Below are 27,312 nucleotides of genomic sequence, written 5' to 3' on the forward strand. Positions count from 1 at the left end.
GTGATTAACAGTGCAAAAAACCAGTTGAAAGTAGATCTGCACAAGAACTCTTTATAAGAGCCATGTTTATTCTGTTTCACTTTCTCTAAGCAAACTTGAATTAGATTTTAAGACTGCTTACAGTGTTTTTAAAAAAATTCTACATTTTTCATCCTTGATATTTTAAACCCAAGAAACTTTAACAGTTATGTAATACTAAGGCTCTGTATTATCAAGTCCATTTAAAGCTTTGATGAGATACAAAAAGGATTTTTTATATTAATTTATGTTCTATGCCCAAAATACTACTATTTCATAAGTCTTCCATCATTTTCTGCTTTTACAATTGCCCACAAGATGGAGCAGCTAAGCTTTGATAAACATACAGGTTTTGAAAGGAAATATGTATGTATATTACACTTATATACACAGTTCATATCACGTTCCTCTCTCTATTTTAATAGAAACACTGTCAGGCTGCATCTTCACAGATAAATGTTAAATGCAAGATATAAGAATGACAGTGGTAATTGCAAATCCAGTTGCCTTTAATCTTTCTTTTAAGAACCAAAATGAAAGCGTTTATTACAGCAGAAAGATGTCAGAAGATCCTCCTTGTAACAGAGCTGACTGGTTCTGTGATGGCAAAAGAAGATATGCAACATACTTGAAGCTTAGCTTTAAACACAGCACAAAGTCTTATACTTATTGGGGGAGTGGGGTGGGTATCTTCATAAATCCAAAATTATTTGAAGCAGAGTCCCTGGGGGTTTCCCCACGGACTCTGAAACACTTTGTATAACAATGAAAAATATGCTTTTCAATGTATATTTTCTTCACACTGAAAACTCATCTCACAGCGACTGAAGTTCAGAGCTATGAAGAACAAAATTAAAGGAAGCCACTAGACTGGCTCTGTACCTTCATTTAACATGTTCATTCCATCCTGCTTCCCATCCTGTGAGTGACCTGGATCCAGAGAAGATTGAGAAAGACTAACATCTGCTGAAAGCTGGTCCAGACTTTGAAAACTTTTCCTGCAAAGCAATCAATATGTAATAGCAACCCATTAAAAGATATAACTAGATATCTTCAACTCTTAAAACATTTTCTAGAAAAACCTAGGCAGTTAATCTTTCTTCTCTTAAAACATTTTTCATTTATTTGTTTCCTAAATCAAATGATTGCTTTAGTTTTTTCCTAAAGCAATAGTTCCTTTTTCTCTCTTTCTTTTTTTTAAATTAATCCAAAGGAAGGAAATTTTTATGGTAAGCAAGAGAAATTGATTTTATTTACCAGCTGGTCGTTGTACATTGTAACAGGTAACTCTGACAGGATATGATTCAGAGTGTGCTGAGGGAAATACATAATTTTCAGTTTCTCTGTTCCTCTAGAGGGGAATCAAAATAAACATTAAACTTACTCATCCCATTGTTGATTGTGCTTTCTATAAAGTAGAGTGTCCAAGGCAACAGCATTGACATCCAGAGCTCCTGGGGAAGGCCACTGATTGGTGAGGTGAGTAGTTAATTCTTGTCTTGATCTCAAGTCATTATTCTTTAGCACAGTTCTGTGAATACAAAAAACAGTAAACCCCAGTCTATTAAAGGCAATTCCTTAAGGTACAGAAAAAAAACCCAGGACAAATAGTCCTGACAAAGTTGAGCATAGAATTATCATGGTTGGAAGAGACCTCAAGATCATCCAGTCTAACCATACACCCAGCACTACCAGTGTAACCCCTAAACCACATTACCCAGCACGACATCCAGACACTTCGCCTCTTGAACATTCCAGGGATGGTGACTCCACCACCTCCTCAGGCAACCTATTCCTATGCCTGACCATGCTAACAGTGAAAAAGTTTTTTCTACTATCTAATCTGAATCATCCTTGTCTCAGGTTAGGGCCATTTCCTTTTGTCCTCTCACTGCAGGCATGGCAGAAGAGACCAGCCCCCAGCTCACTACAACCTCCTTTCAGTTTGTAGAGAGCCACGAAGTGCCCCCTGAGCCTCCTCTTCTCAAGACTAAACAAACCCAGCTTCCTCAGCTGTTCCTCATAAAACATATTTTCTAGACCCTTCACAAGCCTTGTTGCCTTTCTCTGGGCACGCTTCAGCACCTCAATGTCCTTTTTAAAAGTGAGGGGCCCAAAACTGAACGCAGTACTTGAGGTGCGGCCTCACCAGTGCCAACTACAGCACGATCACTTCTCTAGTCCTACTGGCCACAATATTCCTGATACAGGCCAGGATGCCATTTGCCTTCTTGGCCACCTGGGCACACTGCTGGCTCATACTGAGCCAGCTGTGGACCAACACCCCGAAGTCCCTTTCTCCTGAACAGCTCTCAAGCCATTCCTCCCTGAGCCTGTAGTGCTGCACAGGGTTGTTGCGACCCAAGTGCAGGACCCAGCACTTGGTCTTGTTGAACCTCATGCAGTTGCCCTTAGCCCATGGATTGAGTCTGTCTAGATGCCACTGCAGAACCTTCCTACCCTCAAGCAGATCTACACTCCCACCCAACTTAGTGTCATCTGCAAATTTACTGAGGGTGCACTCAATCCCCATGTTCACATCATCAATAAAGATGTTAAACAGGACTGGCCCCAAAGCTGAGCCCTGGGGAAAACTGAGCTAGCAACCGGACAGATGTTCTACTTTGAGGGACCAACAGACTGCAATTTTCATAAAGCACCTTAAACTGTTCATTTTTCTTAGGGGAAGCAATTTAGAAACTATTGAGACGTATTTATGCACAGAAAAAAAAAGTTGAAATTAGAATCCTTCTGCAGAAGCAACAAAGAAAAAGCAACTGCAGGCAAATGATTCTTTCTGCCAGCATAATGGTAATTACAGCCCAACTATTTTGCAAACCCACTATGAGGAAGTGATGTTGTCCCGCGCCCCCTCAATTTTTTTTGTAGTTCGAACACCTCCCACTGTCCCTTTCAATACTTTTGAATGAATCAACTGAAATCCAGATATGTTAATTCCATTATATACTTCCAGGCAAAATATAATACACAGTTATTCTGTTTTCTACCACCCTACAGATTCTAGTAACTTATGTCTATAACTGACAGAAAAAGTATAAACTGAATACCTTACATGTTCAAATTAGTTTTGCCTCATATTCCTATAAAGCAAATCAGTTTTCTACAATTCTGAAAATGAGAAAGCTAAAATGCCAACATTAGAAATCAGAAATCACCTGCCAAGTCATATAGAAATAAGGAAAGTACATAGTTCCTCAGGCTCCAAGACAGGAGGGCTCCAAGCCCTTCTTCAATAGTAAAAGGCAACGTCCTTTATACTGCTGTAGAATTACTAGAAACAAAAGTAATAGTGCTTGTTAACCCATAAATTCTCCAATCCACAAGATACTAGACAATAGTAAAATGCTGCTCTACAACAAGTTTGACTATCTCTGGCCTGAAGCAAAAAGCTAATCTCCGTACCAAATGTACTCAAAAGTTCAAAGTCAAATGCCATGTTCTTATCTGAAATGCCAAACTGCACAGCAAATTAAATAACTATTCATGGCACATGTACATTTATGTGAATTCTCAAATAACATTGTCAACAGGTCTATTTTTACCACGCAGTTGTTATTCTGGTGCTTTCTGAACTGTTTAGACAGGAACCTCAATAAGGGCACATAACACTGCCCAAAGAGCCAAAATTTCTCACAAAACAAAGACAATAGTGAGCTCAGTAAAGAATTTTTAGCAGCTGAGTTTGAGAGGTGGAGACAGATGCACAGTAATATTGCACGAGAAGGGGGTAAAGCACCACAGTGAATAAAACTAGTTTCAAGAAACTTTTCACAAGATGACTAATTCCCCCAGCATTCATAGAAGTAAACAATCAACTTTTCTACCCAGAGGTCACCCTCCTCACCCTCCTCTCTCTAAGGGGTCTACAGGAATAAACACTTTGCTAACCCAAAGCTCTCAATAATTTCAAATATCTTGTATGGTATTCCCTTCTCCATTTAATAACCCTAATTCCATGGGGACATTGAGCATTAAACAAGTCTGTTACAGGTTTGTTGATTTAAGGAAACTGAAACAGAGAGAGAGCAAATTCTCATGAGGCTTGCCAGGTACAGTACATCACCTCCTTATTCAGAAGGACAGCTTGCATGTGTTCATAGAAGCTTCATAACAGCATACAATTTATATTGAGTCACTATGCCCACAATGCCTAAATGCAAATTCACACACATATAACACATACATGTAAATTCCCATTTGGACAACTCCTGTATGTTATCACCACACAACACACATATACAGGCAAGTTGCTAATACTGGAATTTTTGCATTCTATGTGGGTTTCTATATTGAGGCTTTCCCCACAAATCGTTATCCTACAGTAACCTGAAATTTCACCCTTTCTGCATCTTGAACAAAGAAATTCTGAAGACTCACCAAACTGCTCCAGGGATTTTAGCATAAGAAGATTAAAAGATAGTTCCAGTAGATCACTTTTTAAACCACTCCACCATGTTCAGGAAGAAAACCAGGCATCAAGTAGGATACATAACTAACTATTCTCCTCCTAAAAACTGTCATTTTGAATTTTTAAAATTACGTAAAAATAGATTTGAATACATAAAATCAGTCCAAACTGATATTTAAAATAGTAGTATAGACATTAGAAAGTTAGACTAAATATTCACAGCAGGTGTTATTAGTTACCACCTATTTTTTCAGCTTTTGAGATTATTTAGCTTTTTGCTCTTTTGCAGCCATTTTTCAAGTATCACGAGATTCTGCTGCAGCAGAGTCATTATAAAGGCACTGTCTGCAAACAGCAGTTCTCTCGATAATATGCAAAAACTGGTACTGCCTTTGTTTAACCAGACTTGAAGAGTCAAAGTGTTAAACTGCACAGAATCATAGAACCATTTAGGTTGGAAAAGACCTTTAAGATCACTGAGTCCAACCCTAAACCTAACACTGCCAAGTCCACCACTAAACCATGTCCTTAAGTGCCATGTCTACACAGCATACATAATCCTCAAACAATCACCATAAGGCAAAAATGATCCTGCTACAAATATTCAAAAACAGGAAGAGCAAAAGAAATGGATACAAAAGCATTTACTATAGAAAGGAGTTAAAAAGGAAGGAAATACGAACAAGTTTTAATGAAAAAAGCATACCAATTTCAGAACATACAATATGAAAAAATGCTGCATAAGATTATCGAGTGCTGTCCTGCTCTTGTTCAGACAAGAGAAGCAGTTTCTAGATATTAAGAGCTCTCAAAGGACAACAATTTATTTTATTCAAGGCAGACAATTTCCACAGTAGCACTCCTGTTCCCCAGAACACAAACACTGTAACCAGTGCTGGCCAGATCAGGGCAGAGATGCTACAGGATTTGAAGCAGGACTTTTCCTCATCACCAGGAGTGTAATGAAGACTCTGAGCTTTCCTCTAAATGTTTACTGTCAGGCAATATTACTATTGAAATATACAAACAATATTACTATTGAAACTTATTTATCTGCTTGTATAGCAAAATAAGTCTGGCATATAAAAGCTTTCAGAAGAAAATTAAAGTCATGACAGAGCAAAAATAAGAAGTGAAGAAATGGTGTAGAGGTACAAATGGCAAATAGATATTTGTGGAATTTACAAGTTTCAAAAAATATTCGAGAACAAAATGCAAAATCAACATTTTCTGTTTTTTTTTTAAAAAAAAAAGAAACAAAAAAGAGGAACTGCTGAACTCTTTGGGCCTTAACTGGGAAATATTTCGAGTGTTACTGAAAGGTCACATAAAATTAATGTAATGTAATGCATAAACTTCTGTATAAAATGCTGGTCTGTAGTAACACATACTGAACTGGAATGGCCTATGTACACACAGATTTTTTTCTACCACTTCTGTTTTTAAGAACAAGCCACTGGCAAGAAACAGCAACTCAAATTCAGAATGACCTGAACACCTATAGACCAAGACTCAAACCCTAGATTTTACCAAGTATATTACTGTTCAACTTATAACTTACATGGAACAAAATCCATAATACATCAAAAGTGAAGATCACAAGTATGTAGTTCTATTTTTAAATACAGTTCAATAAAATATTGTTCTCTTGGGTTTGTAGCTGTGAGGATTTGAAGATGATGCAATATAAGGTTTGTAGATAATATGTTAATCCATTTAATACAAGAGTAAAAGCAAGGACATTCCAAAAAGAGAAGAGGAGAAGTAAGAGAAACAAAAGGATTTACTAAAGAGAAAAGTTAAAAAATAAGGAAAAACGATCAGGTCTGAGTGAAAACAAGCATATACAACAAGCTGTTAACTCTTTTTCTTCAGACTGGAAAAAAACCAGTGGCTAAAAGTAGTATATCTCAGGAAGGAAGTTGCTACATGGAGAACACAGTGGATCTTAATAAGAGATTGTATGATTTTTTTTTTTTGAATGAAAGAAAGGCAGTGAGATGTGGCTGAACAGGGCATCCTGAACTGACACGGTGAGACTGGGGGGTGCAGAAAAATTTTGTGCAGAGTAGGAAGAATATGTAAGAATTTATTATGAAAGCAGAGGTGTTAAACTGATTCATAGTACATTCCCTAATCTAGGCATGAAAAAATTCTTGAATGTTTGAGAGCCTGTGAACTTTCCCTCCCTCATCCAACTAACTGATATCTTCCCTGCCTACAGTAATTTCCATTTCTTTATAATCACACTGACAAAAAGTGATTGTTTTATAATCTGCAGAAAGAAAACAGTTGTGCCTCAAGCAGTCCTTACCCCAATAAACACTTCTGTAATATAATTTCATACAGTGTTTCAAGTTCTGAAAAACACCAAAAAAATCAAGAAACAGTGAAGAGATAGCAGGCAGAGAAAAAATACTCAGCGACATCCAAAACATCAGTCTCTTATCAAGATCACTCTCATACTGAATACAAAACACAGCACTAGGAAGAAAATTAACTCTATCCCAGCTGAGACCAGGATATTGCTTTTAAAAGGACCAAATATCCTTTGCATTACTTCACAGCATAGATTTTTCCATAATGCATATATATAAGAGAAGTATAATATACACAGTCTAGCCATGTTAGCCCTGGATACCCTATTTAAGTTACGACATTTGAATTGTGGTGGGTTTTTTTAATGTCTGAAAAAAAGAAAAACTCCATAAATATTCAAAATACTACTGCAAGTAATAATTTGTTCAGCAAAACAATTAGCAAAAGAGATGAGAACATCATCTTAATACTAGAATACATGATTAGAAACTAACAAATATTTGGCTTACATTTGTATTTTTTGTTCTCTAAATCAGAAACCACTATTTAAATTAAGCTCCTCTTCAAAAACAAAGAAAAGTAAAAACATCCTGCTAATGAATTCCTGAGAATACTTATGAGTCATTAACTAATCAATACTAACATACTCCCAAGTTGGAACTAAGTGTCTGCAGATACATATGCTCCCTCCAGGCCTGTAAATTTACTACTTTTATTGAAGAATAACAGTAGCAGCCAGAGCATTCATCAGGTTTACACAGCTATTCCCAAAAAAGTCTCTGCATGTTTTTGACTTTCAGTTATTTAATAATGTATTTAAGAAGCTGGGAAATGTGAGATTAGTGAGGTCTTCCAATAAACATCCTTCTCCTCTAGTGTTCATTGACCCTTTCTTTGTCAGGTACTCTCCACAATATTTACTTGCAGATTTCCTCAACTTCTATTATTTTGAGCTGTTTACATAAGGATTTATTATTTTGAAATTATTTCTTAAACACGTGCAGGTTATATTTTTGTAAGGTACACACATAAAATGCTACTGACAAATTACTGCTCATTTCCATCCCTGCTGCCTTTTCAGTTTTGGTACAATCAAGTAAGGAGTCACTCTGAAAATGGATCATCAAAATTATCTATTTTAAAAAGTTTTTTGAAGAAGCTTTTGTGGGTTTTTTTGTTTGAGTTTTTGTGGTTTTTTGTTATTGTTTTGGTTTGGTTTTTTGTTTGTTTTTTTAATTTAATTCCCAAGGTAACCCCACAAACAGTTCTCTTTGCACTAGCATTGTTCTGAAAGGCACGTAGCCTCTCAAAAGATTAAGAAATTACTCCTTTGAATTAACACATCTAAGATTTCTGCATTTTGAAAGTGTGACCTGACTTACATTTCAGTGAGGGATGGGGACAAAAGACAACCTGTATGGCATAAAATGTTGATTATCTTTGGTCAGTCACTATACTGTAACTATATTACCTGGGAATTAAAAAATAAATAAGTAAATAAAATTTAATCTCGAGTTTAGTCCAAGCTAATATAGAAAAGCCTTATCTGGGTAACCACATAGAATTTCTGGTCTCATTTCAGCTAGACTGGATTTCTAACTTCCCCTGGGTCAAATCCAGATTCACACCATTGGAAGCCTGTTCCACAAGACCCATTTACACAGATTTTTCTGTTCGTTTAATAAACCAAAAGTCAGTTCTGTTTCCAATTATGCCTATGAAAAACCAGTAATTTCTTACCTGCAAGTTTAATTTCTCCAAATCCAGAAAATGCCAGTCCAGTTGGCAATTTGCCCTCCTACCAGCAGATGAAGACAGGAAATAAACCAAACAGACTAATTCCCTAAGAAAGGGAATTATATCAGATGAGTGCTCCAGTTCAAGAACTTCCTGAGTAGTGAAAAGTAAAAGTAAAAATAAAAGCTTAAAAAAAAATAAAAACATTTGAATAAGAAAGAACAAACTTTAAAAACCTTTATTTAGGACAGGAAATATGGAATGCAAACTCAAATTGATAGCATACATGAATATAATCAAAATCTGTAAGAGCAACTCTAAAATAAAAGGGAACTCCCAAACTGTCAGTACTGTAGCACGACAGTGAGCTGTCTGGACTGGTATATCATTGGACTTTGAGAAATTAGATCAGCAGGTATGAAAACGGGTTACTTACCAGCAGATTTTGATGCTGCAACATATCACCTCTCTCAGGTTTGTGCCTTGTGCACAGACACAGCATTCCCCAAATTAGATGCCAGAGCAGTTAGATCCCAGCAGACTTTTTAAAGGCAGCTGCTGCAGTGAAAAAAACCAGGAATGTCCTACCACAACACGGTTTTTTACTCTTTCTAACTGACCAGATCTTAGTGCGTCACAGCAATGGCACAAGTTGTGAATAGAAACCCTCAAAGATTCTTCAGCATTTTTTAGTCCTCCTTTATTATCTCAGAGATCTTGAAATATATCCTCCAGTAATAAAAATTAGTTATCAATTTTATACAGCCTTCAATCTTTTTGAGCTTTAGATAACTTGTATAAGTTTATATTGGTAGAAATACCAGCAGCTTGACTCTTTATTTCTAGCCTAATTACAGTGGAGTCTTTGTTTCAGAATACAGACAATAATTTGAGGTATAATTTGGATAAGGACATTCTGAAAAATTATGATGTTACATGATTGCATAAGAACATCTCAATGACAAACAGCAAAGGCACCAGTCTATATCTCAACCACTTGCTATCCAAACAGGAAGGCAGCTCCTGCTCAATAATCAGGTAACACACTACATTGTATTTGCTTGGTTATAACTTCAGACATTTCACTTTTTCTATTCTAAGCCTTTCCAAAACTCCTTCAGACTGTGTTTTATTTTAGTATAATATTGAAAAAACACAAGACACAAAGTTGTAGCCTTAAAACTAGAAAGACAAGTTGTAACCTAAATTTACAAATATCCATAATTTTTTAAAAACTTAAACATTTCTGCCACTGCGCGTACACTGAACTGTAACTCACCTTTACTTCTGTCAAACTATTTGTATTTTAGAGTAACTTTAATTTTGTTTTGAAAGTAAAAAATGGATTTGCTATTTTTTTTTTGACTGGATGAAAGTTAATTCCCAATATGATTTATTCAAACAAATAAATCTAGTGAAATAAAATTGAAATTTAGGATAATTTAAATATCAGTTTCTTTCATCTGGATAATCTCAGAGAGACTCCTTCAATATATTAATGACAAAGAATTATGCCTGCAAATACAGAACTACACTCTCCTCACCATTTTAACTAGGCACTGTTCTTCCACCCCTTCAAAAACTGATTATATTTTTACTATTTGTCATTTAAAGCCCATTTAGTTTGGTATTGAACTTCATGTAACTTGCATTAAGAAGAATATTAGAATATTAGAAGAATGTAAAAATAACCCTTGTTCAACTTATCTCCTTTATGTATAAGCACTATGAAATGCCTGTTTTTCTCATCAATATCTTCTGGAATATTGAAGCAAATCTACAGTAAATGAGTTTGAGTGTTAAGAAATGAAGCACAAAAACCTATGACTTTCAGAAGCAAATGGTAATGCAAGTTTATTTATATAAATGGGTAAAACACAAAGAGATTAAATTCATTCTCTATGATCATACTCCAGCAGTTAACAATTATGCACCATGATGGACTTACCGTATATTTCAGATGAAGTTTTCTATCCCCTCCCTTTGCAATATCAAGTTATTTAAACCCTTTTATGGAATCAAAACCTTCACCTGTTCCAGACATAATTCTCTTTGTGGAATTAAAAGAGGAAGACATCAATGTTTGTTGTATTACTATGCCAAAGCAAGTATTCTTTTCTGCCACAGTCCAGGTAAGTTCATGTAAGTTCAGGTATATTAACAGAGGAAGAAACTCCATGATCCACACAATACACTTTCCTACTGGGAATGCACATCGTTCGCAACAGCATTGCATTGAGGGCCTCAGAGGTTCAATACTTGTCATTATTATTATTTTGAAAGGTCTTGTTTTCCCCTGCTCCCAACCTTATCATTCTACATTGGATAAATATTCTGGAATTTTGAATGCGTGAAGTGCTAATGTCCAAGTAACTTATTTAAAGCCTTCTTGCTTGCTACTTCAATGCAATGCCTTTATCCACAGAAGTGTAGCTATGGAGAAAAAAGAAAGAATGCCACTGTAAAAGAAGATTTTAGTATTACACAGTAGAGACTCATAGAAGGGGACACATTGCCCTGCTAATGTTGTTAAGTGTTGTTAAGCACGCAAAATGATGAAAGAAAAGTTCCTATGGGTGTCTAACTCATCAAGGGGCCTGGGGGTGGAGAGGGGCAGAAGAGAGACTCCTCACAAAAATGAGTATTTTTCCCTTTGGAGTCAGACAACATTTTGATATAAATATACCAACACATCTTATCCTTGAAGACACCAACAGCTTCAAAAGCTTTAAGCTTTTTTAACATTTTAAGGTTTATTTTAATATAGACATTTTAAACCTCCCTTTCAAAAGTTCTGAAAGAGATACTAAAATAGTAAAAATTAAACCCTTCCTAATCTGCTGCATCTTGCAGAGTAAGTCCTTTCCTTCAGGCTGCTATCAACCCAGAAACTTTTGGCTTCCTGCTACGCAGTAAACCCATGTGGGTTCTAAGAATAGCATATCCTTTGTCATGTTGGAGGCTTGATTGCAAATTTGTTTAATCTGCAGTGTTCTGTGTCTTGCCCTGTATGCTCCACTCTGAATTGCAGGAGTCTGTCTGTCCATGTACTACGCCCATCTGAACTTTCCTAGTTATATTTTCAAGCAAAAAGGAAACACCCATGTCTTCTTGGATTTCCACCTCACTGAAAACAGAACTTCCCATCTTTCTGTGTACTACACCTTTGTAAAACAGAACAGGATTACAATATTGCAGCAAACTTCAAAAGAAAAAATTACACAAAACCAAAATCCCAAACACTGCCTAAACAAAAGTTTTAACATCTGTCAGAATATGTAGTATTTTTTCTATGCTGTGAAAAAAAAATACAGATTGAATAAAGAAGGACCTGAAAACAGACTGAAATACTAAGGATTTCTAACTGCTGCTGCCAACTTGAGGGAGACAGAGGACAGACAGGAAGCATTACAAATAAGAGCATGGCTCATGTGAATTAGCCTTTGATAGCAGGATCCATGAAAGCTTTAAAAGGAAAGAAGGATTAGCATTCTCAGTTTTCATATTCTAGGAAAGAAATTTGCCAAGAAGATCAAAGATTAAAATTTAATCTCCAACTTCCTTTCAGTGAGAAAATAAAGTAGCTACAACAAATTGGATTTACTGTACTTAAGCAGTTGAGGAATTCAGTTGCTTAAAAAAAACCAGTAAGTCTTAAAAGAGGACCATGTGAAATGAAGGTAAGAGTGCTAAAAAATCGATCCAGCTTTCCCACTTCTGCTGATGATTTAGATTTTGAGCTAGGATTACAAAGCCAGGCAACCGACATTTAAGTTTTACTCACAAGGAGACACAAAATAGGCTAAATTTCAAAGCCTTCACTCAGACCCTTTTGCTTCCATTTCCTTGAACAAGTCTTCCTCTGCTTTGTCCCTGACAGCAGAGCTATTGCCTACATCCTCTACAGCTTTGCACCTTCATCTGTGAACCTCCCCTGCCTGCTCTCAGAGAGAGTAGTTGTGGCAGCACTCTACAAGCTCTAGAGCATTTACAAATAGAACCCTAACAAAGCAAGGAAAAGCACAGATGGAATTTTCATAAGCAGGTTTTTTAATGAAATGGGGCATGACCGATCATTGAAAAGAAATCATCTTTGCTACAAAGAATATAGTAAATCTTTCTTTATGTACTCCATAGCAGATCTGGGAGGACATGGTCTGTCTGAAACTGAAAAGGTCATTTTGCCTGAACTTAAACGTATGAATTTACTCTGCATGTCATATATCTCACAGAACTATTGTGCTCCATCCAGGTGCTGCTGAGAATCAGCTGATGGACCTTTCTGAAAGGCAAGATGCCATTACCCTGAGCTCCCTGCAGTGTTAACAAAGGGGAAAAGAGGTGTGAGGACAGAGTACTCAAACAGTCAATGCCTGGAAAAGAGCACAGTGTAAGTGACAGGCTGTGTACTTCTCAGGGGTGAAAGCATACACAGAACACTTATTGTAATTAAAGTGTTACCCAAAAAGACCAGTCTCTCAGGATTGCAAGTACACTGTCATTTCCTGCCTCCACAAAGACATCTACATTATCCAGATAGAAACTGCAGTATTGCTGGATATTAAACTATTAAGAATTATTAATATTAAAATATTAAGCTATTTTAAGGTATTAAGAATGGATTACAAGCACAGTTTGGACCTTGAAAAGACTAATTCTGAAGTAACACCAAGACAAACTAAATAAACCTATCTTTAAGATTTGCTAACACATTAAAAAAATTCTTAGTTTTCCTTAAAGGCTTAGTTCAATATATGACATGAGCACCCCTACAATTAAATTTGATGCATATCTGTGCCATAACCAGTGACAGAATTCCAAACTTAGAACAGTTTTCCTGATTTTTCTTCCTTCCACATGCCCCTCCATGAAACACCAGAACAAGACAGGGATATAGGAAGAAACAGCAAAGGGGGTTAAAAAACAGAGTGATATAAAATGTAGCATAATCACAGAATCTAAGAAATGGATTTTCCATACATGTGATAAATTAAAAAAAAAAAAAGGAAAAACAGCAGCTGGTACAAAGGGTTGTACTACCTTACATCAGGCACACCAGCCTGAAAACAAACCCTAAGAAATCATCTAGGAGGAAACCTACGTTGATAAACATTATGCAAATCACTATTTTAACATACAAATATCTTTTTAAAGATATATTTTAACAAATATCCCAGCAGGAAAAAAAAATTAAAGCATTTTAAGTTGATGGTTTTCTCATTTTGTATACAATGCCTTCCCTTTTCCTGCCACTTTTTTTAAAAAGATAGTCTATGCTAAAGTGATCAGCTTTTATAACATCAGTGAGTCACCATGCAGGAGGTGAGTCATTATTCTGGAAATTGATGGAATCTCTCTTGTAATCATCAATAGTTAACATATATGAATATCAATTTCAGATGCAGAATCTGAACTTTAAAGTAACAAATATCAGCAGAGTTTGTCTTAACACAGGTAGTGTGTTAGTCAAAAGTAAGACTAAGAATCAACCAAAGGGGGAAAAAAGCCTCTTTAAGATGAGCTCAAGAGTTTTAATACAAGGATGTTGTGGGCAAATGGTCCCAGATTTTGCCCAGTCACATCTTTGACTGAGCTAACTAGTCCTTCAACGCAGTGGCCTCCAAAGTGAGGTGCGAAAGACAACCCTTTGGGGTATGGGAAGAAAACACTTTTTATACTGTTAATAAATTTTTAAAAATACAAAACAGTTTTTATTTAATCTTTATCTCATACTTTTAAATTTCTATTTTTGTGTATGTTTAAAAATTTAAATAATGTATTAGCGAAGTAGTACATTTATATAATTCATAAATAAATATACCTACATTGTGGGGGTGCTTCGAATTTTTTTACTGATGGGGTGTGCAATCAAATGTCTCTCTGCTTCAAGAGACATTCAACATTTCTTTGCAGGATCACAGAGGAGGAAGGAACGTCTGCCTCTGTGAGTTTGAATATTCCAGAATACAATTCCTTGATTATTTGGGATCCTTTTCCTATCACATTTTGAACGTTACAGAATTTTTTCTTCAGCTAGACATGCTATGGATCACAGGCTTCTCTTGGCTGTCCTCCTGTGAGCTATTAATTTTAAGCACTTTAAGGCCTTAAGAACTGCCTCACTCTCACTGTAAAAATACACTATTTTTAAAGAAGAGTGGAGCCAAAAGCACTGTTCTATAATGTTCAGCTACAGTAAGTCCTAGACAAAAACACATCCCAGCGATGCCTTTTGAAGAAAGCAGATGAAGGCCATAAGTGCCTCATCCTTACTATAACTCACACCTGTCACTAGGCAATCACTTCATCTGCAGATGCTGAAAGGGTGGTAAAAGACCAAGCTGTTCTGAGAATAGAACAGAACAGCTCCTGTAGGAAGAAACTTAAAATGATGATCTAGCCCAACTCTCTGATCACTTCAAGGCTGATTAAAAGTTAAAGCATATTATTAATAGCATAGTCCAAAGGCCTCTTGAACATTGACAGGCTGGGGGCATCGTTCACCTCTCTAGGAAGCCTGTTCCAGTGTTTAACCTCCCTCCCAGTACAGAAATGTTTCCTAATGTCCGGCCTGAACCTCCTCATTGATCAGCTCTGCATTAGTTTAAATGTGTTGTACTGATGATCAGGTTGTCCATTGCAGATTCACTTTTCTAACTTGATTTACAAAGAGAGAGCTCCAACCCACAGATGGATGGGCATATTACTAAGAAATCCAATTAAGCTGAAAGACAAAAAAAAAGTTACTCTTCTGTGAATAATTAATCTGATAAATTTTTAGCTTCTCTATTTTCCAGATATAGGTATTCATGAGCTCTGTAAAATAGCTCTTAACTAAACTGAAAATTGTGGTCTTCATTGTAGGTTGGATACTCAAGTGTGTGAGACAAAGTTAAGAATACAGAAAACTGTAGAACACTAAGCATAGCAGCTGTAAAAAAAAATTAACTTCCAAGTTTCTCCAATCTCCTATCCTCATATTTATTTCACGCTTTACAGCAAACTGCCTTATTAAACATGCATGTGGAAAAATGTCTCTGGAGGAAATTTTTAACCAGAAGGCCTTGTTTATCTGGTGTTTGTCTGTTGATTCTGTCTGATCTGGTTTCCAAGTCAGCAACAATAATAACCTATACTGTCAAAAGAGTCAGATCTCTATTCCTTACATCACACTTTTTTTTTTTCTGGGTGAGGCAGAAACAGAGAGAGACTCAGATTCTGCCCAAACCCATTGAGAATATACGTAAAACATTTTGACTTGCATGCCTGCGAAATAGCCTTTTGGAAACATTGACAAATTCTTATGCAACAGAAGTCTGAAGCCATAGAACTTGTTACCTCAGAAACAACAGCCAGTGGAATAGAAAAGCATCATTAAAAAGAAAATATAGAATGTTTATTTATAATAGTTTCAATTATACAGCAAATGATCCTAAATCAGATCTCAAAGTGTTTTACAAACAGTAATGCAGTATGCCTTGGGCAGAATTACAGTCCCAAACTTGCTCTTACCTGCTTATAAAGAATTCAAACAGATTACAGCATACATTCACTGCTTCAAAATGCTACTAATGGTAGGAGAGCAAAACACTAAGATGTGGAATTACATTAACATCATTCTAAAATGGCTGGACCATAAAAAGCAACTGGCTGAAACTCATGCCTCATTACAGATACATTAGTGATACAACACATTCTGCTGCCACATCACCCTTGGTCAGAATAAAAAACAAACAAACAAAACAAAACAAAAACCAAAAAGGAAAATTACTAATTACAAATATGATTAAAATACGTTACTTATGGTGTTGACCATTAGAAACCTGCTAGGAATACTTTCCCTTCCCTCATCTGACAGGCACACTACACTAACAGCAATAAAAATGCAAAATTATACCTCTCCAAATACCTAGTGTAGTTCAGACTCCTGACTGCAGAGTCTCATAAACAGCTATACAAAAACACACTGTCAAGATACAATAGAAACTATTCCACAGTTTGAGCCTTTACATAAGAAAGCCAGCAAACAAAATCAAACTCTAAAGACTGAGATCTTTAGAACAGTCTGATTGCATATATCTCAGCTAAAAATTAACAGCAGGTATGAACATTCAAAATTTCCAGTACCAGAGTTGGTTTAAATGAGCTCACACCTCCCCCAAATAACCAAGGATGCCAAAGCAGCATAACATGAATCATAAGGCATATAAGTAAGTTCAGAAAACAATTTAAGAACAGGTATCTCTCAAAAACTTATAGGCAATCGGAGGGGGGAAAGAAACTTGGAAAAACATCTTTTTTTCTTCTTCAACTCTGAAATTGGCATAAATAAAAAGCAAATTCTGTATTCCTTTAGATTTTCATAAAATGCATTTCAAGCACTGCCAATAAAATGATCTATCACAAGAAAGAGCAGAAGAAAAAAAATCATCTTTGTTTACAAGCTAAATACTTTTTACTGCATAGAAAAGACCCTTCTGGATGGTGTGTTGTTATATTCTCTTTATCCTGGACTGTTTCAAAATCACAGATGACTACCATGTTACTTTAGAGCTCAGACACTTAAAAATTACTCCAGACATAAGGTAAAATAACTTATCTTGTATTTCTCATGAACAGAACAGAACATTCAATTGCTGCAGGTGCACACCATAGCAGTCTCATGGCAACTTATCACCAGACAGTGAGACCCGTCTATCTGGGTCTTCAAACATAGAATCATGGAATGCTCTGGGTTGGAAGGGACCTTAAAGGTCATCCTGCTCGAAGCTCCCTGCCATGGGAACGGACACCTTCCACTAGACCAGTTGCTCAGAGCTTCATCCAGTGTGGGAGTACCTCCCTAACAGCCAACAGGCAGGGCTGAGAGGATAAACTGTGTAAGAATCATAAGACATTCAAATATTTATTATATTAGTAGCCACAAATGCTATTAAAAACAGGCCTTCTACTGTTGTTTTAGCATTTTGCCTTGCATTAAAGAAAAGGTGACTAGCAAACTGTTTTGCCAGTTTGAATATTTTTAGGACTGCCAGATGAACTTCTACTGTGTCTGAGCCACACACAAATAAATTAGAATCTAAACAATGAAAATAAGTCTTTTTCTTTTATCCCCTCTTGCCTAACATTTAAAAAATAGTGTTCAAAAGGAAGTTGCTTTCAATATTTTTTAGGGGTAGCCTTAAAGCTGGAAGTAATAAAATATAAAGAACGGTTCAAAAAAACGTGTGAAAAATTTAAGCAAGTTTACTGTAAGCTATTTCAGATCTAAAAAAAATTTTAAATATTTAATTAATTAAATATTTAATAAGACAGAATTATTCTGTCTTATATCACTGAAGTTTTCAGGGAGCCATTTCAAATAAAAGACTTTTCGGTTAAAAAAAAATAAAAAGCTAAAATACATCAATTTCTTTAAGAAGTTTGTCTCATTTCCACAGGACCATAAGCCCTTTTATTATATAGTTAAATAAGCTAAATAATTTAAATAATACTGCTCTAACAATGTTTCTTCATTATACTAACTTACAACTGGTCTTGCAGCTCCACAATGATATATTCCAGCTGCTCCTTCTCCATTTTATGGGCTAGATCCATATCTTCAATTCTTTGTAACAGCAGTTTATTCTGTGAGACAGATTCAGATAGTTGGTTTTCTCTGAGTCGTACCAATTCTTCAAGATAACCCTGGAAATGTAAGTTAGAAATGTTAGAAAACTTTAAAGAGCTATCAAAAAAACTTCCTTATGTATGTTCACATTTCTGGTTTATGATATATATGGTTTTACTTTGGTTTTGTTGTAGGGTTTATTAATTATTTTTAAACAGACTGGTAAATTGACTTAAGATTAGTTTGATATTTCTTAATAGGCAACAAAAAAAAATCACATACTTTTGCAGAGGTATATGAAAAAACGAGACAGGAGTGTCACCAGCATGAAACACTAATTCATTTTTCAAAAGCAACATAGAACAGTCACTAACACAAGAAAAAGACCAGAATTCTACAACTTAACAGATGCAGGATGCTAGATATCACACAAGAAGCACAAGAGTAGAAACTACATGGATCTATATAGTTAATGAAAGGGATCCAGAATTATTATGAATAAAGTGTCTTATTTTAAAGTGTCTTTGAAAACTGCAATACCTCATCACACATTGAAAAGACAAAGGAGGTTATTGAAATAAATACTAATCTACAGTAAAGCATAAGGTAAGAAAACCAGTGAAGGTCACTTCTTTTAGTAACATTGGACATGTACAGCTGGAATGTGCACGTACGCCATTGTTTTTCCAGCTGATACTATAAAGAAATGGGACAATCCTAATCACACTACTTAGTCACCTAAAAAAATCCAATATGTGAGTATTTCATGGCAGCTGTGATGTCATGCTGGTCACAAAGGATGTTACACATCTGGTTACAATACTAAGCAGCTATGCCATTTCCTTCTTCAAGTACAGTTTCAGCATGTCAGATGTGAATAAGTTCTTATAAATTCTCAGTTAAAACTAGATACACTATGTCTGCACTACATAAAATTGTGCATATTCCTTGAAACCTGTGGAAAACTGCGCAACTCTCTCATAGGTGCCCGCATTTAAAAATAAGTATTAAAAAAAAGGGCAGTTTTCATAGACATGGAATGGGTGTGTCTGTTCTCAAATCCTGTTGAATAAGAAAAGAGGCTTCACATTAGTTGGTATCAAGATGCTACTAACGTAATTCATTACCACAAAGACTGTTAAGGGTTTGGAGCATCTCTCATATGAGAGGAGAAAGAAGGAGCTGGGATTGCTCAGGTCAGGGCTAAGGAGAAGGGAAGAAGGTAAGAAAAATTAATCATATCAACGTGCATCAGTATTTAATGGGAAATTCATTATTATTTATCATCACTATTTAAGGGGAGAAATAGACTCTTCTCAGTGGTAGCCAGTGAAAAGAGGCAATGGGCAAAAACTGTAATACAGGAAACTGAAATGCAGGAATACAGGAAACTATTTAAATATAGGAAAACTTTTTTTTTCCTCTTATTTTTTTCTTGATCTTAAACGAACACTGGAATGGGTTGTCCAGACAGGCCGAGGAGTCTGCATCCTTGAGATATTCACAGTCTGACTGAATAAGGCCTTAAGCAACCTGCTCTGGTCTACCTTTTTCTGAGCAAGAGAGTTGGACTAGACAGTCTCCAGAGGTGCCATCTGACCACAAGTATTCTGTGATTCTATAATTACACATAGTTCTATCCACTGGATATATTTATATTTGATAGGAATTTTTTAGTTTCAGTACAAGTTCCAAGGAATCTTGAGAGCTTTTTAGTATGCCTAGTTCTGCCTCATCAAATGTTACTGTCATCTTGACTGCTAAGGTATTCCTTGGAGCTCTAAGACAAAGTACTTGAAAGTACTAAATGATGTGTTGGGACATACACAAATTTCTGACCTCTCGGAAAAAAAAATCAAATCATTTTACAAAAACATTTTAGACATGAAGCATCAGTGTCAGAAATAGAATACTATGAGCAGTAAATACTCTTATCTATAATGGCACAGAAATGCACCATCCCACCAGTAAAAGTACATAAAACAGTACATGAAGAATTTAGGAGTGTACTACACAAAAGTGAACAGTTTAAACCATTCCAAAATAGGGAAGGGATAACTTCCACATAAGTAACAAATGTGTAAGGTATGACTCATTAATCTGGACAAGAGACAACTTGGAAAAGACACACTCATCATATTTCCAGAGTGGGCTAGAGAGGGCAGAGAGGAAGTGATTCTTCCTAATTAAAAAAAACAAACCAAGAGGTAGGTACCACGAAATCAAGCCTATAGAAGCCAGATTCAAAAGACAGAAAAGGAGGTGTTTTTCACACAACAGATGGTAGATTCACAGAATGCTTTGCAAAAAAAAACCTGTTCAGATGCTAAAAATTTGCATGGGATGAAGGTGATATTTGACAAGCATTTGGAACAGAGATCCATCACAGGTTACTGCACAGACAAACCTTACCAGCTTCAGGAAGTCCCTCAGCTGATATACATTGGCCAAGAATGTATAAGAGGAAAAGTGGTGCACATACATGTGCTTTGTGTTTATTCTTTCCTCCACATCTATTTCGGCCAAGTACCCAAGACAGGATAGTAGGATAACCAAAGATTTTTGGCCTAAACCAGCACAGTGCTGTTGATCCAATAAATCAATGCTAGGATTTACCTTGCTAAAATAGTACCTGATATATCCTACCATTTAAATTATTTAAAAGACAGAGACCTTTATCTTAGTGTCATATGGTGGCCCTGGTAAACATCATTCACCTTTGCTGTTAATGACTGCAGTACAAAAACTTCCTTGAGAGGCACAAATGGAATTTATAATTGTTTGGGCAAAGTGAATGATAGTAGAGCAGAAGAAAGAGTAGAAAGAAGGATCCATCAGACCCACTACATCAGCTACTATGAACAGTCTTCCCTCTTCTCTCTCTCACTAGGCTAATATGCACTGTAATTACTGTAGATGTAATATGCCATTATAAAAAACTGACAAGCACTATTCTTTTAAAAATGCTAAATTACTAAAAGGTTTGGACATCTATTTCACTTCACCTTTAACTTAAAATGTCTTGGGTGTAGATGGAAAACTTACCTTTGGTTTCTATAGTAACATTCAATAAGCCATCTAAATCAATATCAAATACAAACACACTTATTTTCTTTTCCTTTCCCACTCTACCTTCAAGAAAGTCTTAAAACCATATATTTTCTAAAAACCCATCATAGTATCACTGAGAAGGCAATTTTACTTTTCCTACTAGACAGATTACTTTGCTGATCATTTCTATTTACTCTAAGACTTAAGTTTAACACCACTGTCATCATAAAAGCCTTCTACTGACAGACTACCTACATCAGTAAAATTCTGTAGCATCTAAGGAAGAGAAAAATCATGTGGACAATCATGTTCACTTCAAGCTCACAACCTAACAGTGTCAGAAATACATTGGATGTAACTCCAAGACTGGAAAAAGGAGACAAAGCTTCTACATTAGACTGTGAAATCTGATCTCTGAATTATTATTATTCTCTTCCACATCTCCCCAAACCTCTTTTCCCTCAAATCACTGAGCAGAGATGCTTAGATACTCTGAGGGTCATAAAATCTAAAACCACTTACCTGAAGCTAAACAATATTTAATATATTTTCCTGACTTTATTTAACTGGATATGTCACCAGTTGGCTGGTGATGAGCTTTGGCTTCACAGCTCCCCCACGAAACTAATCTTTTACCTTCTGTTCCAACGCAAGCCGGTACTTCTGTTCTACCCTTTTGCATTTGTTGTACCAACTGTTTTCGTCTGTGATGAAAGGAGGGCCAATGTTCTCTGGAGTACTGCCTTCACTGCCACTACTGCCCAGCGTTCTTAGCTCTTCTTCATCACTGCTGATGCTGTCAGAACTGAAGGACCACATTTATGAGCCATGTCAAAAGGCATGCTTGTAAAAAGGTAAATTCTGATTGAAATTAAAGCATCACATTTCTTAAAAATATCTAAAGCTCTGTAAACCAAAAAGAATCAAAATGTTGGGATAGGATAGATCACTAAACTCAACTCATATTTCAAGCTTTTATTTGCGTAGCAAAAATTTGCTTGTGAACTTAGTCAATTTAGACAACCATATGTGGGCTACTCTCCTGAATACAAAGGACAAATGCATTACAATATGCTATCTAAGGAAGTGGTGACTTAATCTTTTCTTCACAAATTCAGGACAAACAGGAGGATCTGAAAATAATTTTTTTTTTTCTAAAAAAAAAAGCAGGAAATCAAAAAAGTGGTTGTCATTATGGTAAATCATGATAAATTCAAATGAGAATATATCTTTACGGTTATAGCAAAGATCACGTGTCTGTTACTGCAGAGAACATATCTCCCAACATAGTAAGCAGACTCATTGTTTAAATATCTTCATATCATCCAGAATCAATGTGTGGCAGAGAATGCAGACCTCTGTCTCAAAGACTAGAATTCTGATTTATCTCCACACCCATTTAAAATCTTCCCTTACAACTATGCTTCCCACTACATTACCAGCATTTACTCATTTTTTTTCAGTAGTGATTTCTCCAACCTCATGATCCTGCTGTGATACAAATTCTGCTTTAACTGAACCACGCAATTTGTCACTAACATGTAAGCTAGTAAGAGCTTTGGGAAAATAACTGGGATGTTTCATGTTCAGTTGTACATTTCCAAGACTTACTACTATCAACTCCTTCCTTCATTTTGGCAAACCTAATAATAGAACACATTTTATTTATTTCCATGTTTTTTGGTTATGTCAGATTGTTACCTGATTCATTAGTCAGAATTCTTTTTATTATTAATCATTAGGTTGATCAGAGGAGGAAAATGTAGCCAGAAAGTCAGATTATATATGCAACTGCTCATGACTCTCTATTATGTGCTAACAGCTCATACTACTCATGTCATATCTTACATTTAGCAGGGCATATATAATTTTTATACACAAAATAACTACTTTTTAGTTTATGGCTACACAGAAAAGGCCCAAGAGAAAGGACAACTTGGTCTGGTGATCATCAAAGGAGATAAAGCATTTGCTTCCTACTGAACTCTGATTCTAAGCTAAGGAAACAAAGTTAACATGACTCACGTTGATGAGTCATGTAACAACTCCTCCAGTCTTAAAGATAAAGGTATAGATAGGTATTTAGAGATGAATGTTATTTTGAATGTGAAATAAAAAATAAGATGCCCAGCATAAAGCACATTTTTGCCAACGAAATAAAATAAAAAAAGCAGAGTAAAGCTAAAAAGTACCTTTGGGTGAACTTCAAGTACGGTGTATAATCTATGACAGCAGGAAAGCTGCCATCCAGTCCCTCACCCTTCAGACAAAAACTGATAAAAAAGAGAAACAATAAGTTTATAACAAGAAAATTATACAACAGCGACAGCTGAATCTTACCAATGTGAAACTTGACTTTTCTTAATTTTTTGGTAATAAGAAAAGCTTAGAGCATTTAACACTGAAATCTTACTCAGGTGAGCTAGATTGTTTAATATTAAATGAGTCCAGAAAATACACATAATCAGGGAACAGATCAGGGCAAGTACTATAAACCATAGTTTTTAAATGTTTTTATTCTGAAAAATACAGATAGATGGTAAGGGAATAACAGGGAAGTTAACCAAAGCAACAGAAGAACTATGGATGAACTTGGAATCTGCAGCATTTGACTTAATTTAAAGTGTTTGCAGAGTGCTTATGCAACCATCCCATTAAGTCAAAAAATCTGTTCTCAAAAATATTTCAGAGTCTTTCTCCTTTCAGACGCAGGTGCTGGGCTGCGGGAAGATGAGGAACATAAATGAAACTAACTTTTAGAAAATGTTCTTAAATGGCTGTAACTTTATAAAGCCCTCATTTACACTGTATTCTTTTTTTGTACTGGATACAAATTATTGTATTTCAACCATGTCTAATTAACACAGAAGTGACAAAATTAATCATGCTTCCACAAGGCTCGTATTCGTCATTCCTCCTATCTCTGTTATCAATAAACAGATTCTAATAAGACATAGCTTTTGCTAAATGAATTGCAAAGTGCCATTTTTGACAACGCAATCACTTAAGTGGTATTTGGGAAGTACATCTAAAGGGCTATTTTTTTCCCAAAGAAATGAAAACCAAAGAAAATAAGAAAAGCACCCCTGCAAAATCACAATTACTTTAAGTAGAAACCTAATTCCACATTGCTGTGAGGAGAAAAAAATTAGATTATGTTCTCACCCAAGTTCCCCCATCTCCACCCCAAAGTCTTTTTTACAGTTTCACATAGATAAGCTAGTCAACATGTAGCAGAGACTGCTTGAACTGACAAAAAAAATCTCAAATATAACATTGAAAGAATGGCTATGGCTTCTCAGCTCTTCAAATCACAATACTATGAAGGTTCCTCTCAGTGGTGCCAAGCAATAGGACATCAGACAACAGGTAGAAACTGATGCACAGGAAGTTTCACCTGAATATGAGGAAGAACTTTACTGTGCAGGTGACTGAGCACTGGAACAGATTGTCCAGAGAGGTAGTGGAGTCTCCCTCACAGGAGATATTCAAGAACAGTCTGGACACAATCCTGTTCAATGTGCTTTGTGATGACCCTGCTTGAGTAGGGAGGTTGGACCAGATGACCCACTGATAAGGTTGGGTCCCTTCCAACCTTACCCAGTCTGTAATTCTGTGACCATGTGATATGTGAGGCAGTACAAACACTCCTGTAGTACTATGCTCCCATTTTGACCAGAAAATTCCTAGACTCTTAAAAACTGCATTGACCAAAGCTTAAATGTCTCCAAAAAGAGCCAATCATTACTCTGAATACTATTAACAGATACCTATAAATATGCTTATATTAGAAATCAGAGGACAAAGGAAGAACAAATGCAGTCATACAACAAAGCACTCATACCCTCCTATGTATCACTGAGGCTTACGCGAGACAAACACAGACAACTGATGATTATTTATGGGAGGATTTACATACTGCAGACCTAATCTTGCAATGTTATTCCTGTATAGCTATAGTCCTTTCAAGTATAGGGATAACACAAAAACAGTTTAATTTCACATAATGTAAAGATTAAACTAATAAAATCTGGTAAGATTTGAATTTGCTGAACACAAGACTAGCACCCTTATCATCCTCCAGTACACTTTTGTTCCTCCAGAACATGTGTTGAGGATGCAGTTAAGCCAATCTAATGACAAAATGCTGTGAAAAGAAGCTATCCTGTGGTTTCGATCTCTCCTTCCCCATTTTATCTTTTTTTTTTTCCCTAAACCCCAACTACATTCCCTTACAGCACTACTGGGATTTATCTGACTCCATTATGAACCAGTTCAGCAGCTATCAAGACCTGAATTTTTAGGTTACTTTTTTTTTTCCCCTTTTGGCATCCCATTGCAGTTCCACAGGCAGCTGAACTAAATGTTCAGTGGCACTGGAAAAGGAAAACATTACTCAGTGCTTTTTGTTCCTTTTCTTCTCTAAGCCTTACGCTCCCATCATCTCTGCCACTAACAAGATGCTTCTGTGAACCAAACTACTAACAACAAAAGAACTATCCTGTCTTCTTACTGCATATGCTTTTTTACTCTTTAACAATTTAAGAAGGGTCTAACAAGCCTCAAAACTGGCATAAGGGTACATAAGCAGGAGTAAATCCCCAAAGGCCTTTTGGCAACAGTTAATCATCAGTGCACCCACTGAGGCTATGTGCTGTTTTCTGCCAGTTTATCTCCTAAACTGGTTTGTGACAAGCATTAATGCTGCTGCAGGGTAACTATTAACAGTGTGCAGACAAAAGAATGGAGAATAACATTATCACTTGCCTTTTCCCTACGCTCTGTTATGAAACGCTTTGCCACCAGCTCTGCCTTAGGCTAAGTGGGTCCAACCAGGCATACTAACAGGGTCTTGCACCAGCCAGGTTTGGTCTTTTTATAGGCACTATATTTTTATATGTTACTGAGGGGTTTTATAGTATATATATATGTACACTATACCATAAACATATATATTTTTATTATCTAGGGTGTGCTTGCATCTTTGTTACCCCAAAACACAGAATTAATCATATAGAAAAGCCCACGAAAGTCTGGATAGAGATTGCAAAGGTAAATTAATGTAAGTTGTTCAGCTGCAGTTACTTATAACAAAAATTGATAGTAAATGGTCATTTGTAGGTTAAGCTTTTAAAATCTAAAAGTGCTAAAGTCAAAGATTACCTTCTACATATGGGGTTATAATGCTGTCCTTGAGTACCAAGGCATAACCAAGCACTTAATTACACAGTTTTCCTTACAGTTTAAAAATAACTTTAAAAGATTCAATTGCCTGTAAGCTTCATTTAATAGGTTTGAAATATCTTCTGCAGTTATACTTCTGATTGCTTCTAGGGTTTTGATACCTGAAAGAACAACCATGTAACCATGCAGTTATATAAAAGACAGCATAACTTTTTTCTTATCTAGAAGAGCCATTTAAGATATCTCTCTCTCCCCTTCTCCCTTCTTCCCCATAACCTAAGTTTTGTCTTGCAAACTACCAAGGGAATCTAAGAATGCTTTCCATAATACATTGTTTTATAAATATTTTCTCTGAGCATTTAGTTATGAAGCATGCAAATATAATACCTGAAATCAATTGCATTGAGTCCCAACAGCATACCAGCAAGCATATTTGCTTCTTCACCGAGAACAATTGCTCCATCCTCGTAAAATCTCCTTCAATAAAAAAGAAATTAGTTCAGCTAATACCATTTTCCCTCAAATAATAATGATAATATTTTTCATAGTTAACAGAAAACTGAAGAAATCTAGTTTAAATAAAAACAACTTATGTGAACCCCAAAGGCATACATATTTCATTTCAAATAAAGCAAACCAATAGACTGCAGGGCACAAAACACCACAATCTTATAGCACATAAAAATTTAGACAGAAGTAAGAAGAATTTTCAGTATTAGTCCTAACGGTAGAACAGGATGGACAGAATGCAAAGAAAATTATGAAGGTATCTTATACTTCACTGCTAAAAGGAAGAATTTTGTCATATACATAAAAAAAATAATGATTCCATCTCACGGAAAAAGTTGTCTCTCACAATTGTACTTGCAGCCTCTTTTAAAGTTCACTTTTTATTCCTAGTAGTTGATTATTTTTTTAAAAATATTTTCACAAATCAGCTATTTTCCACGTAGTTTACATTCTC

The 27,312-nt window shown here is 35.8% G+C and overlaps 1 protein-coding gene across 2 annotated transcripts in view; it reads right to left on the bottom strand.

Annotated features, from left to right (window-relative positions):
- The window catches only part of RUNDC3B (RUN domain containing 3B), a 43,943-nt gene that overhangs the window by 3,476 nt on the left and 13,155 nt on the right, over positions 1 to 27,312 (bottom strand). For both annotated transcript variants that reach the window (XM_029961794.1, XM_029961795.1), the window contains 6 exons: positions 26,736 to 26,825; positions 23,357 to 23,437; positions 21,801 to 21,969; positions 18,033 to 18,190; positions 1,403 to 1,549; positions 901 to 1,016 (listed from right to left, as the gene is read on the bottom strand). In XM_029961794.1, coding sequence (XP_029817654.1) covers positions 901 to 1,016; positions 1,403 to 1,549; positions 18,033 to 18,190; positions 21,801 to 21,969; positions 23,357 to 23,437; positions 26,736 to 26,779 — 715 coding nt within the window. In that variant the 5' untranslated portion in view covers positions 26,780 to 26,825. The remainder of the gene's footprint in view (positions 1 to 900; positions 1,017 to 1,402; positions 1,550 to 18,032; positions 18,191 to 21,800; positions 21,970 to 23,356; positions 23,438 to 26,735; positions 26,826 to 27,312) is intronic.

The sequence above is a fragment of the Manacus vitellinus genome, unplaced genomic scaffold, assembly GCF_001715985.3.
Source record: "Manacus vitellinus isolate BGI_N305 unplaced genomic scaffold, ASM171598v3 scaffold_3_pilon, whole genome shotgun sequence".
Lineage (NCBI taxonomy): Eukaryota > Metazoa > Chordata > Aves > Passeriformes > Pipridae > Manacus > Manacus vitellinus.